Raw genomic sequence first — 15,257 nt, forward strand, 5'->3', positions numbered from 1 at the left:
TTACGGGCCGTTTTTTTGCGTTCCATATACGGTCTGTATACGGAACCATTCATTTCAATGGTTCCGCAAAAAAAACGGAATGTACTCCGTATGCATTCCGTTTCTGTATTTCCGTTTTTCCGTTCCGTTGAAAGATAGAACATGTCCTATTATTGCCCGCAAATCACGTTCCGTGGCTCCATTCAAATCAATGGGTCCACAAAGAAAACGGAAATACATACGGAAATGCATCCGTATGTCTTCCGTATCCGTTCCGTTTTTGCGGAACCATCTATTGAAAATTTTATGCCCAGCCCAATTTTTTCTATGTAATTACTGTATATGCCATACAGAAAAACGGAATGGAAAAACAGAACAGAAACGGAAACACAATGGAAACAAAAAAACGGAACGGATCCGTGAAAAACGGACCGCAAAACACTGAAAAAAATATACGGTCGTTTGAAAGAGGCCTAAAATGAATGGGCACGTGTGCTGTTAGTGGAGAACACGTGCAGCACACGTCCGTGAAACACAGAATGTGAATGAGGCTTTATAGAGCAGAACAGAAATAAGACCACTGTGCACACAGCCTCAGTTACCAAAGTGAAGCTTACATTATTTTTAGAGATGAGCGAAGTTTTGGAAAATTCGATTCGGCTGCTTTGCCGAATTTATAAAAAAAAATCACTTTGTGACGAATAGCGCCGTGCAATGACAGGGAGCTGCGATAGCGCCGCTCCACATCATTGTACCATTCAGATGCCGCCTTCATACATGTAAAACAGTATGTATAAAACATGTATAACAGTGTAAAATTAACAGAATTTTTTTTAAAATCATACTTACCGCCTCCATTTGCTCGCGAACATCTGGCACGAAATCTCGCACGCCCTAAGGTGGCGTCATCACGCCGGCCAGGGTGCTGACATCAGACGTCACCAGGCACAGGATTTCGGACAAGATCTTCAATCAAGATGGTGGTTGGCCCGTTGTGAGCAAATGGAGGAGGTAAGTATGATTTATTTATTTTTTTTAGACTATTTCAGGTTAAATAGCATGAAGCACAAGGAAATTCGGCTTCACGTCAAATCAAATTTATCCTGAAAATCGGATCGAATTCCACTTTGTTGGATTCGATTTGCTCGTCTCAAATTATTTTCCTTCTTTTCGGCATTTTATTATACAGAACAAAACTGCTACAAAGCATTATGCTCATTTGTTTAATTGGTAATGCACAGTTTTACAGTTTGGCATTGATATGAATGGCAACAAATGGGTCTTCGGCTGAACTGCTGATTTTGAAACGTGCCGAGCCAGTGCTGCTCACAGTGATCTGTTTGCCAGTACAATATGACTCCTTCTTCTCTCCAGAGATAACATCACAGTAAGTGCCAGCTGGAAGTCCAGTGTTCAAGGTAACATCCATGTGCCTGAAAGAATATTTACTCAATTTAAGGGGGCCCATACAGGTTTTGAACAGCTTTTCTTATGCACTTTGTGAAATCAAAACCAGGAGAGACTGTATAAAAGTCCTTTTACACAGACCAATATTTCAGACAACCAAACATTAAATATAATTGCCTTATCATCAGTGAAGATGAGATCTTCATCACCTCCATTGTACGCGGACAAGTGATTACTACAGCGAACACTTGTCGGCTTTGAAAATCATTGTTCCTGAGTATCAGATCACTGTTTGCCTTACACATTCTGTAGCCCAGAAGCAATGAATTTAGGCACCCTCTGAAAGACACGATCACCCGATAAACGAGTAAACTGGGTGATCGCTGGCACCTTTACACAAGCCAGTTATTTGGAACAAATGTTTATACAAATGCTCATCTCCAATGATTGGCCTGATTATTGATTCATGTAAAAGCTCAGTTTTCACAGTCTACGAAAAACACTCCAAAAAATTGCCACATTTTCTGGACCGAACATTGTGCCTCTGACCCGAACCCACAGCATCATAATAATATGTGATGTTGAAAGTTCCTGCCCCACCACTGTTCTATTGTACGTACCGTTATGCCGTGAGTACATCACAGTAGACTTGCAAACAGGCAGGAACTCATAGAATTATAAATCATTATGACTTTGTGAATTCCAGAGGCGCAACATTCGGTCCAAGAAATGCGGCTCTTGTGAAACTGACCTTAAAGGGGTTGGCCCATCTTACACAATGGTGGAATATCACTAGCATATGCCATCAATGTCTGAAAGGTTCATGTCCCACCCCTGGGACCTGCACCCAACTCTAGAACGGAGTCCGCAAAGAGAAGGAGAGCAGACCACACATGGGCGGCCCCCCGATGATTATTTCTATAGGATTGCCAAAAATAGCACACCACGCAAGTCCGGCTACCTCTCCATTTACATCTATGAAGCTGATGTCCTGGCTCAGCTATTTTCGCCAGTCCCATAGAAATGAATGGAGAGCGTCCGCTCATGCACAGGCTGCTCTCCTTCACTTTGTGGGCTCAGTTTCAGAGATAGGTGCGGGTTCCATCCTAGTGATAAGCCACCAATGTGTGAGATGGGACAATTCATTTAAAGGAAACATAAAAAAATGACCTATTGTTTAAATCACGTTTTTATATTAAACACATTTTGAAAGAATTTTTGGTGATGTTATTTTTAATTCTAATTTAAATCTATATTTAAACAAAAACTATAAAATCCTGCAGTTTTCGCAATGGCCACTAAGCCTAATAGGCACCACTTCTTGGCCTGTACAGATCACTTTACTGCAGTTATGCACCATTCTAAAGGTAGTATTACACCAGCAGATAAACGATTCAAGATATAGCGACTCGATAGTAGCGAAAATTTCGCTTATTATACACATCAATAATCGTTCGTACTTGCGGCCAAGATTGTGGACAGATGCTTGGTCAAGACGGTGGTAGGAGATTGTTAGCGAGTAGACGACTCCATATTATATGATCTATTAGCGAATAGCGATAATCTTTTAGCATGCTGAAAGATCACGATGGACGAGAAACAAGAGATATGTCGCTCGTCTATGAAACGTTCATACTTATTACATAACATTATTCTTGTTCATTTTCGCTTGCATGCACGAGAAGCTGTACGATATTCACTCCGTGTAATAGGGCCTTTAACCTGCCTGTAATGATTAGGATATATCACCTCTGTGTATAGATAAGACCTGTTCCACCATTCATATTAGGTGTTTGTCAAAGCTTATCTATTCTTTCCTCATACAATGACCTCTGCACAGGTCATAGAGCATGCCTAGAAAATTCTCCAATAGAAGTCAATGAGATCCACTCTTGACCATTGTGTCTATGGACCATGGGTCTGCCGTAAAGCAATTTTCTTAATGCTTTCTAACTGCTGTTAAGAACAGCTCAGGAAAGATGGCCGCCTACATAATCATGTATAGGAAACAGAAGAAATAAATATGCAATCAGAAAATAAAACCAGATTAGAAAAAATATATAAACCAGATAAAAGGACGGCTCTGCCTCCTGATTTGGGATGGGCAGGTGCACCTATCTGATGTCGCACTCAAAGCACCGAATAATATTGAAAGAAATAGAGATGGGCACTCTAATATCCGGAACCACTGGGTAATAAATCTAATATTTTAATAAATTGATATCAATAGCATAAATAATCACAATATCATAAACACAATATCAAAATACAGATAATAAGTTTAAAATAGGACTAATAGCCGAATGAATATTAAATGGTCACTAAAGACAAAATTGAGGTAGATAGGGTTAATGATACGCTGCCTGTAAGATAAACTCCGATTGCAATAGTTAATACGTCGGGTAAGTATTCAGTGAGTGTTCGGTGAGCACCTGCAGATGCTCATCACCATGTGAAGGAAAATTCGTATACGTGACAAGTCTTTCAAATAAAGTACAATCCAAACAGGAAAAATGAATATAAAAATAAACGTTGGTGATCACTTGCAAATCGTGCAAAGAAAAAATATCAATTAATACTGTGAAGTGTTCCTTTGTTTCAAAGATAAATAATGAAAAATCAGGGTGTATATACTACCCGCATTCAAGAGGGGTTTAATGGTGGCAGTTCCACGACTCTAGCAAATGTCTCCTAATACAAATGTTAGCTCCAATAATAATCAATTTCCACGGATTTAGGCAAATACAAAGGTTTTAGCAGTCACTCCTGTTTAAAGTGGTACTCACGCTTGATACTGTGATTCAATCTGTAGCGTGGCTGCAAGAAAGGCTTACCTCATGTGTGGAATAAAGAGGTACCTTGCTGGTATACCTTACTGATATACCTGGACTCTATGGTCCGCTTCCACTATTAATCGCAGTTATCCAGAGCTGTCCGTAGTCCACAGGTCTCGCTCTGTTTAATTCATAGACAGAGTTCCGGTCAGTCTACAATGGGCGTTTTACCCTGCTCCGGACCACTGGTTTGATTGTTCCAGCTGCTTTTTCTGCTGTCCTTACGTTACCAGACTGTGGCCAGTAGATCTGGTATTTATTCGATTGAAGCGCTTATCCTAGATGACAATCACGTTCTGCCTGTTTTCTGCCAGGATTAATTTCTTGTCCGTCCACGCCAGACGCGTTTCAAAGGTTACTACCTTCTTCCTCAGTGGCTTTGATTGTCATCTAGGATAAGCGCTTTAATCGAATAAATACCAGATCTACTGGCCACAGTCTGGTAACGTAAGGACAGCAGAAAAAGCAGCTGGAACAATCAAACCAGTGGTCCGGAGCAGGGTAAAACGCCCATTGTAGACTGACCGGAACTCTGTCTATGAATTAAACAGAGCGAGACCTGTGGACTACGGACAGCTCTGGATAACTGCGATTAATAGTGGAAGCAGACCATAGAGTCCAGGTATATCAGTAAGGTATACCAGCAAGGTACCTCTTTATTCCACACATGAGGTAAGCCTTTCTTGCAGCCACGCTACAGATTGAATCACAGTATCAAGCGTGAGTACCACTTTAAACAGGAGTGACTGCTAAAACCTTTGTATTTGCCTAAATCCGTGGAAATTGATTATTATTGGAGCTAACATTTGTATTAGGAGACATTTGCTAGAGTCGTGGAACTGCCACCATTAAACCCCTCTTGAATGCGGGTAGTATATACACCCTGATTTTTCATTATTTATCTTTGAAACAAAGGAACACTTCACAGTATTAATTGATATTTTTTCTTTGCACGATTTGCAAGTGATCACCAACGTTTATTTTTATATTCATTTTTCCTGTTTGGATTGTACTTTATTTGAAAGACTTGTCACGTATACGAATTTTCCTTCACATGGTGATGAGCATCTGCAGGTGCTCACCGAACACTCACTGAATACTTACCCGACGTATTAACTATTGCAATCGGAGTTTATCTTACAGGCAGCGTATCATTAACCCTATCTACCTCAATTTTGTCTTTAGTGACCATTTAATATTCATTCGGCTATTAGTCCTATTTTAAACTTATTATCTGTATTTTGATATTGTGTTTATGATATTGTGATTATTTATGCTATTGATATCAATTTATTAAAATATTAGATTTATTACCCAGTGGTTCCGGATATTAGAGTGCCCATCTCTATTTCTTAGAAAAAATATATATATGTGTGTTGCTATCTGGTTTTAACTGGCAGATAAAATTTTTGGTGATTTATTTCCTTTAATCAGGCCAAAGAGTGTGTTTCCTGGACCAAACACACATTGCTATTGTGTTGGCTTTTACAAACAAATCACAAAATGCATGTGTTTTTACCATGTTTTTACAGGAGAAACATGTTTAATCAATATGGTAAAAGCCTCTGCAGTTTTATCAGTGAAAAAATGCAATCACAGTAAAAACACATGGGGGGGTCATTTATGAATAGACTAGCTGATGAGCCGACGTTACTCGGGTCTTTATTTATTGCAATATTATATTAAATACAGTGACTTTCACAATGGCCGCCCCTTTAACTGTGACCGCCCCTTTAACAGTGACTTTCACAGAGGCTGCCTATTTAACGGTGAATGCCCCTTTAACAGTGACTTTCCCAGTGGCTGCCCCATTAGCGGTGACTGCCCCTTTAGCAGTGACTTTCACAATGGCCACCCCTTTAACGGTGACCGCCCATCTAACAGTGACTTTCACAATGGCCGCCCCTTTAACAGTGATTTTCACAGTGGCCACCCCTTTAACGGTGACTGCCCCTTTAACAGTGACTTTCACAGTGGCCGCCCCTTTAACAGTCATCTTCACAGTGGCCGCACCTATAACGGTAACTTTTACAGTGGCTGCCCCTTTAACGGTGACCACCCCTTTAACAGTGACTTTCAAGGTGGCCGCCCCTTTTAACGGTGACCACCCCTTTAACAGTGACTTTCACAATGGCCGCCATTTTAACGTTTTCCACCCATTTAACACTGACTTTCACAATGGCTGTCCCTTTAACGATGACCACCCCTTTAAAAGTGACTTTCAAGGTGGCCGTCCTTTTAATGGGGACCGCTCCTTCAGCAGTGACTTTCACAGTGGCCGCCCCATTAACGGTGACTGCCCCTTTAACAGTGACTTTCACAGTGGTTACCCATTTAACGGTGACCGCCCCTTTAACAGTGACTTTCACGGTGGGCGCCCCTTTAACTGTGACTGACCCTTTAACAGCGACTTTCACAGTGGGCGCCCGTTTAACAGTGACCGCCCCTTTAACAGTGACTTTCACGGTGGGCGCCCCTTTAACTGTGACCGCCCCTTTAACAGTCACTTTCATGGTGGCCGCCTCTTTAATGGTGACTGCCTTTTAACAGTGGCTTCCATGGTGACCACCCCTTTAACAGCGACTTTTAAGGTGGCCGTCCGTTTAACGGGGACCGCCCCTTTAACAGTGACTTTCACAGTGGCTTCCCATTTAATGGTGACCGCCCCTTTAACAGTGACATTCACGGTGGCCGCCCTTCTAATGGTGATTGCCCCTTTAACAGTGGCTTCCATGGTGACCACCCCTTTAACAGCGATTTTCACAGTGGCCCCCCATTTAACGGTGACCACCCCTTTAACAATTACTTTCAAGGCGAGCGCCCCTTTAACAGAGACCGCCCCTTTAACAGTGACTTACACGGTGGCCGCCCCTTTAACAGTGACCGCCCCTTTAACAGTGACTTTCACATTTTCCGCACCTTTAACAGTGGCCTCCATGGTGACCGCCACTTTAACAGTGACTTTCACAGTGGCCGCCCCTTTAACGGTGACCGCCCGTTTAACAGTGACTTTCATAGTGGCCACCCCTTTAATGATGATCTCCCCTTTAACAGTGACTTTTACAGTGGCCACACCTTTAACAGTGACCGCACCGTTAGCAGTGACTTTCATAGTGGCCTCCCCTGTAATAGTGACCGCCCCTTTAACAGTGACTTTCATGGTAGCCGCCCCTTTAACGGTGACCGCCGCTTTAACAGTGACTTTCACAGTGGCTGAAGGGAAATGTGACTAAATCTTGTCTTCTCTAAGATGTACAGAATTGTTATAATATCTCACCCACGCACTTCATATGCCCCCCCCCCCTGTGAGTTAGGTTCACTTATCTGTCTCAGGACAAATTCTGGGAATCTCCCAGAACTAGAACAAATGTTCTGTCTCATTCAGGGTCATTCGGCACAACTGCGTACATTCTTATATGTGACGTATTGCATAGCCATAAAAGGATGTTCCGGTAGTATGCGTATGAGCAAAAATGTTTATCTTTTATGATTGGTTTAACGCTGTTGTTATGCAAACTTTTCTACTGCCTATATAAGGCCAAGCTATAGCATAATAAAATTAGAGTGTTTCTCAGTGATGTGTGTGTCTATTATTGCCAACTGAGAAACATCTCTCCTGACGTCAGTGTCTCAAACCAAGGTTGTCGTAGAGGTCCAGAAAGGTCTAAATCCTTTCAGTGGCCACCCCTTTAATGGTGACCGCCCCTTTAACAGTGACTTTCACGGTGGCCGCCCCTTTAACGGTGATTGCCCCTTTAACAGTGACTTTCACGGTGGCTGCCTCTTCAACAGTGGCTTCCATGGTGACCACACCTTTAACAGCGACTTTCACAGTGGGCGACCGTTTAACGGTGACTGCCTGTTTAACAGTGACTTTCATAGTGGCCACCCCTTTAACGGTGACTGCCCCTTTAACAGTGACTTTCACGGTAGCCGCCCCTTTAACAGTGGCTTCCATAAGACCACCCCTTTAACAGTGACTTTGATGGTAGCCGCCCCTTTAACATTGACCGCCCTTCTAACAGTGACTTACACAGTGGCCTATCCGTTAACAGTGACTTTCACAGTGGCTGCCCCTTTAACAGTGACCTCCCCTTTAATAGTGACTTTCACAGTGGCCGCCCCTTTACCAATGACCGCCCTTTTAACAGTGATTTTCACGGTGGTCGCCACTTTAACAGTGGCTTCCATAATGACTGCCCGTTTTACAGTGACTTTCACGGTGGCCGCCCCTTTGACAGTGACCGCCCTTCTAACAGTGACTTTCACAGTTGCAGCTCCTATAACAGTGACTTTCACAGTTGCAGCTCCTATAACAGTGACTTTCACAGTGGCCGCACTTTTAACAGTGACCGCCCCTTTAACAGTGACTTTCACAGTTCCTCCTCCTCATCATCCTCCTCATCCTGCACAACAGTGCCTGTGCCTCCGAGCCACTTGTGAATGACTGGCCTGATAACGTGGAAATAATCCCTCTTCCTCCTCCTCTTCCTCCTGTGCCACATCCTCTTCTATCATCGCCTGAATTGTTTTTTCAAGGAGACATAGAAGTTGGATAGTAACGCTGAGGACTGCATCATCGGCATTGGCCATGTTGGTGGAGTACTCGAATCAGTGTAACACAGCACTCATGTCCATCATGGAGGCCCACTCATTGGTGGTGAAGTGGTGCTGTTCCGCAGAGCAACTCACCCGTGTGTGCTGCAGCTGAAACTCCACTATCGTCTGCTGCATCTGCTCGCACAGTCTCTCCAGCATGTGCAAGGTGGAGTTTCACCTTGTGGGTACGTCGCATATGAGGCGGTGAGCGGGAAGGCCGAAGTTACGCTAGAGAGCAGGCAGGCGAGAAGCAGAAGGGTGAGAACGCCGAAAGCGTGCACAAACGGCACGCACTTGCAGCTCTGAGATATCGGGGTAATTTTTCAGGCACCTCTGCACCACCAAATTCAGCACATGCGCCAGGCAAGGGATGTGCGTCAAAACTGCTAGCCCCAGAGCTGCTACAAGATTTCGCCCTTTTTTGCACACCACAATGCCAGGCTTGAGGCTCAGCGGCACTAACCACTCATCGGTCTGTTTTTCTATGCCCGTCCACAGCTCCTGCGTGGTGTGGTTTTTTTTCCCCGAAACAGATGAATTTCAAAACAGCCTGCTGTCGTTTCCACCTGGCTGTGCTGAAGTTGGTAGTGAAGGTGTTACGCTGACCGGATGAGAAGGCGGTAGATGAGGAAGCGGAATAGGAGGAGGAGGCAGCGAGAAATGTCCTGCAATCCTCGGTGCCGGTAGGACATGTGCCAAACTGCTATGCGCCTCATGTCCAGCCGCCACTGCATTTACCCAGTGTGCAGTTAGGGAGATATAACTTCCCTACCCGTGCTTACTGGTCCACGTATCGGTAGTAATGTGGACCTTGCCACATATGGTGTTGGCAGTGCACTCCTGATTTTGTCCGCCACTTGGTTGTGCAGGGCAGAGATGGCTCGCATTGAAAAGTAGTGGCGGATAGTAATAAGGTTAATAAAAGTCTCTGTCTCCACCAGACGGAATGTCAGCATTTCAAAGGCCTGGAATTTTGAAATGCTGGCATTTAGGGCCAGGGATCGCGGGTGGGTAGGGGGGTACTTCCTCTTTCTCTCCAGTGTTTGGGGGATGGACAGCTGAACGCTAATGTAAAGCCTCAGAGTGGCATTGCCACCTTTGCACCTCGCTACTGTCTTTACTGGTTAATCTCATGTCATCATGTGTATTTATTCCAGGTCCAAACACTGTGCATATCCTATTTTGCAAATATGTTCACGTGTAATGTGCCTGGTTCACCAGCAGGTGGCAGCAAATACGGCAGAATATCCTCAATGTCAGATCAGGTGTTTGAAGAGAAGGACACTCATTCTATGGAACGGCTCCTTTCTATTTAAGTCTATAGAAAGGAACCATCCCATAGATGTGAATGGGATTGCTTACTTGTAATTACAACTCACCGCTGTGGTTGTGAAGGAGAGCAGGTGAACAATGAAGAGAAGGCAGCTCTTGCAGGAGCTCAGCCTTCTCTTCAAACAGCTGATCAGCGGGGGAGCAGGGAGTCTGACCCCCGCCTATCTGATATTGATGATATATTGAGGATATGTCATCAATATAAATAAAGTGGACAACCCCTTTAATTAAACTAATTTAATGAAAACACTAAAATATACATACAAAATGCAAAAAAATTAATGGATAAAGTACATAATAATTTATGCTAATGACCCACAATAAGCTTAAGAGTTCAATCATATTCTTCATAAAGTTACATTTATATAAAAAATATTATAAGTAAACACTCCTTGGGAACAGAACAAAAAGTAAACCCATTGTCCATTTAAATAATGCAGCATATAGCTAAATCCATTGCACATGTCCGGAAAATGCAAGGTCAGAACCCCATAGTGAAGCTGCAGAATATCCTTGTGGTAACCCCTGGCACCCACACCTGCGCAGTAGAGTGGACCAAAAGAGACCCTCTGTTCACGCATAGTGGTGAGACAGTTGGACCATGAACACTACTGCCCAAAAGGGCACAAAATGGGTCATACTATGTATATGACACTGAGCCCAATATTGCACACCTTAAAGAGATGACATACTCACTAGAGAAGGGACATGAGTTTTTTAGGTACTCCAGTGATGGAACAATTGTACGCACCTTGAGGGGTGGAAAGCAGCATTCAACTGGCCCACGACGACCAATCCACTTTCCAGGAAACTGTTCATCTAGGAATACTCTAACCTGACACCCATAATGTGGTGGTGCACCATCTTGCTGGAAAAACTCAGGGAACGTGCCAGCTTCAGTGCATAAAGAGGGAAACACATCATCATATAGCAAATTCGCATATCCCCTTAGACTTTTATCTTTGGGGTCATCTGAAGGCAATTGTCTATGCTGTGAAGATACGAGATGTGCAGCACCTGAAACTACGGGTACTGGAAGCCTGTGCTAGCATTTCTCCTGCGGTGTTGCTATCAGTGTGTGAAGAGTGGGAGAAGAGGGTTGCATTGACAATCCAACACAATGGGCAGCACATTGAACACATTTTATAAGTGGTCAGAAACTTGTAAATAAGTCATGAAAGAATAAAGTTACGTTAAAACCAAGCACACCATTATTTTTCTTATGAAATTCCCAATAAGTTTGATGTGTCACATGAAAAACAAAAGTTGGATTCAAAATGGCCGACTTCAAAATGGCCGCCATGGTCACCACCCATCTTGAAAAGTTTCCCCCCTCACATGTACTAATGTGCCGCAAACAGAAAGTTAATATCACCAACCATTCCCATTTTATTAAGGTGTATCCATATAAATGGCCCACCCTGTAGATCCATAATGGTACTTGAATTGCTCATTTCTTATTTTGGCCTGCCACCTGCTGGGCGAAATAAGAATTACAGCTCCAATACACTGGGTCTCTTCAGAGAGACCCAGCATATTGAAACCAATACCGTCATCCTCATTACCCGCCATTGATGACGGTAAGAAGCGCTTCCAGGTTTTTTAGCTTTTAGCTGCCATGATCACACTGGATCAAGGCATCCAAAGGATTTAATGACCGCAATCGGTATTATTGCCAGTCGCAGTCATTAGCTGCGGGTCTCTGCTATTTGAAACAGCGGAGACCCACCGGCCATGATGGCCTTTGCAAGCGCGAGCGGGCGCCATGTTTACCCGTCGCTCCAGCGCGGTACTGACACAGGGCAGAAAGTCAGTTACTTCTCGATTCATTCCTATAAGACTGACATTGAGGGTTCCATGGGAATACATAGAGAAAATGGCTTCCTGTCCACAAATAAGATGCTGTGCTAGTTGGAAAGTCTGACACAGCTGAGGATTGGAAGAGAGGGGATAATGCCCAAATACAGTCACTGGTAAGAACATTACCTTCATTACAGTTTACATCAACAATCTTTCTAACAGGTCAGAGGATAAAATATTTTGTCAGTCAGTGGCATAACTAGAAATGACCTTCCCCCAGCAACTTCTTTGCAACCACCTTCTTCTGTGCAGCCCTCACTCCTGTAGCTAGTAAAGATCGCTTTCTAAGACCAGGCCCAGCAACTGCTCCATCCGTTTACTACACATACAGTATATACTATATGTCATGTATATATATACCTATATACTGTCACTGTATATAATATCATAGTATAACACTCGTGAGGGGGCCCTGACAATAAAATCTTTTAGAATTCCTCCTGGGTGGGCCCCTTCTGACTTTGTGCCGCAAAGCAGCCGCTTCCCCTGCTTCCACTATAGCCATGCACCTGGTGGGAGTGCTTCTTTTATTTATGTGCAGGGGGGGAGACAACTGGGGCAAGGAGTTGTTTGAACAATCATAAGCCCTCCATCCACATGTGTAAATGGGAATTAGCAGTTTCTGCACATTTTAAAGTAGCTGAACATCCTGTGAATAAACTGAGATTTTGTATTATTGATCATATCCTGCCCTTTAGAAGAGGAGGGAACAGAGAACAGATACTGAAGATATGTGAAGCCGAATTAATTAGCTTACTTGATTGTCTGCATCAAAGTCCTTAATATTGATTATTTTTTGCAGCTATTCAATTAGATTCTACCATATCAAGTTCATTTTTAGGCTTGTGCATCTTGATTTTCTCATGGGTGTTTACTGTGTACTGAACTTTATTAAATTATATATATTTTTTATTATTATTATTATTATTATTATTATTATTATTATCATTATTATTATATATTTTTTTGTCTTTTTACCTTGATATACATTTGGTCTGATTCAAGCACTTACCTGGATGCGGGATCCAATTCTCATTCCTGTTCTGGAATATTTGCGGAGCTGACATAGTTTATAATAATGATGTTAAAATTATAATGTTGTCTGTTATTGGTTCCTGGCTATTTTACATAATTCTATCATTTTCAGGGCTGACAACATTTTTATTTATGGCTCTTTTGAAGTTACTTAAGTTAAATGAAGTCTTGATGCTCTCCAAAACAGAAACAATATAAAATATTGTAATGTAATACCTTTTAATCGCTAACTAAAATAAATGATGTTATAAAGCAAGCTTTCGAGACTCTGAGGTCCCTTCTTCAGACCAGAAGGGACCTTAGAGTCTCAAAAGCTTGCCTTATAACATAATTTATTTTAGTTAGCCATTAAATGGTATCAAATTACAATATTTTATATTGTTTCTCTTTTGGAGAGCATCATGACTTCTCACTACCGGCTTACACGGTATCAAAACTTTTTCTTTTGAGAAAAATGGGACTGTGTCCCTTCTCCTATGTAGTCTCTTTGAGGTGTGCAATAGTGGGATCTGTGTCATACAGATAGCATAACCCGCTTTGGGGTGAGTAATGGGGTGCTAATCAGATGTTTCTAATGGACACATTATAATTTGGTTTAGGAAAAATATGAATGAACTGTTGAGCTGATTGTAGGTCATTGAGACACTTTATTATGCAATTGTTACTTTATTTGATTATATACATTCATTTTCTGGATTTGGTGCAAGTAGCATGATTAGCAGATGCACTTCACTAGGCATATTGTACACTGACACCAATAATTTGCACTATCACTTTAATAAATTTCACACATTTTATACTGCAATATTCTTATCTAGTCACTAAAAAATAGTGTCCAAACAGGAATAATCATTAACCCTTGTAAATGTGCTTTTAGTGTGCAGTAAACTGTTCTTAAGCTGCTTGAAAAACCTCACTCACCATATATCATTGTTAAACACAATAAATGCTGCACTTCCACGTCCAAAAGCAACCTGGTTTTCTCCATTGTCCCACCAATTAGTGAGAGCTTGACCATTAGCAACATTACGGAAGATGACCATGTTCCTACAAAATAATCAAATACAGATTATGAAAAATTCCTTTAGCTATTCGAACTTTACCAGTCCATACCCATCAAGTAAACTACAGATATTCATTTATATTTTACGTAGAAAATTCATTAAAGGGATTTTCCAAATTTTTTAAACCAGCACCTGGATCTGAATACTTCTTCAATGCATATAATTAAACATTTTGTATAGTTAGTTATTCAATAAAATGTATCTGTATAGCGCCACCTGCTGTTTTTCCTTTCCTTATATCTCTGCCCACCTTGCTGAGGTCGTCGCATATGCTTATTTCCAACCTTCAACTGCCACCAGTCATATATTCTGCTTGGAACTGTGGCAGTTAAGGACACCCTCTGAGAAAGGACACATCCCCTGAGCTGCCAGCTAGAAAAAATTCTAGCAGAGCAATTCCAGTAATGAATGGGGGGCACTCTGGATCCATGTGAGGTACAGGACTGTTTGTCATGTGCTATATGATGCTTATTTTTATATTTTTTATATTTATGAAATAACCCCTTTGAACAAATTTTTTTATTTATTTACATTGCCAGATCTATTGATTACTATGTCTATAAATTGTATAGCTTACTTTATTTGTCTCCATCTGTGCTCACAAACCCAGCCATTACCACAAGTGGTATCTTCATTGAGAGTGACAGCTTTAGTGGACCCATTACTGTAGCTTGGTGGTCCAATCCAGTCATTTGTATCCTGCAGATGTTAATTAACAGATAATTTTATTCTTTTATCTATTTTTTTATCTATGTAAGAACATTATTATTTTTTAATTTTAATGTATTTGAATTGATCATTCTGCCATTAAAGATGGTATCTGACCCCTAAGAATATGTTCCTCACTATAGGTGGCTAGCATAATCAAGTGACATGCATGAGGCATTGAATAGTTATTACTCTTGAAAAAACATGAAGTTCAAACAAGGGAGAGAAGACAAGTTTTTTTTTCTGCCTTTGAGTCAGAGGAAAGCAAAACCTCCATAAGATGTGATCCAAATTGCCCTTAGAGAAAAAAAATAATCTATTCAAAGTGGCAACTAAACTGGATAAACATTCAAGTTTTCTATACATTTATAAAAAATCCTTTATGTTATGTTCCCAATACACTAAAAAATAGATTATCTTTTTACATTGTGAGCCTGTA

At 41.8% G+C, this 15,257-nt stretch overlaps 1 protein-coding gene and 1 long non-coding RNA gene across 2 annotated transcripts in view; both read right to left on the reverse strand.

Moving 5' to 3' along the window:
* Positions 1-1,186: 1,186 nt before the first annotated feature.
* Positions 1,187-15,257, reverse strand: part of LOC120979707 (pancreatic alpha-amylase-like) — a 163,144-nt gene continuing 149,073 nt past the window's right edge. The window contains exons 8-10 of the mRNA XM_040408641.1: positions 14,688-14,809; positions 13,968-14,093; positions 1,187-1,412 (exon numbers count right to left, since the gene is read on the reverse strand). Of these exons, the coding sequence (XP_040264575.1) occupies positions 1,223-1,412; positions 13,968-14,093; positions 14,688-14,809 (438 nt within the window). The 3' untranslated portion in view covers positions 1,187-1,222. The remainder of the gene's footprint in view (positions 1,413-13,967; positions 14,094-14,687; positions 14,810-15,257) is intronic.
* Positions 6,609-8,597, reverse strand: LOC120979709. The gene is made up of 3 exons (XR_005774364.1): positions 8,561-8,597; positions 8,029-8,159; positions 6,609-6,760 (listed from the first exon to the last, which is right to left on the reverse strand). It is a non-coding gene; the product is annotated as an uncharacterized LOC120979709 (long non-coding RNA).

This window comes from Bufo bufo, chromosome 9, assembly GCF_905171765.1.
Source record: "Bufo bufo chromosome 9, aBufBuf1.1, whole genome shotgun sequence".
Lineage (NCBI taxonomy): Eukaryota > Metazoa > Chordata > Amphibia > Anura > Bufonidae > Bufo > Bufo bufo.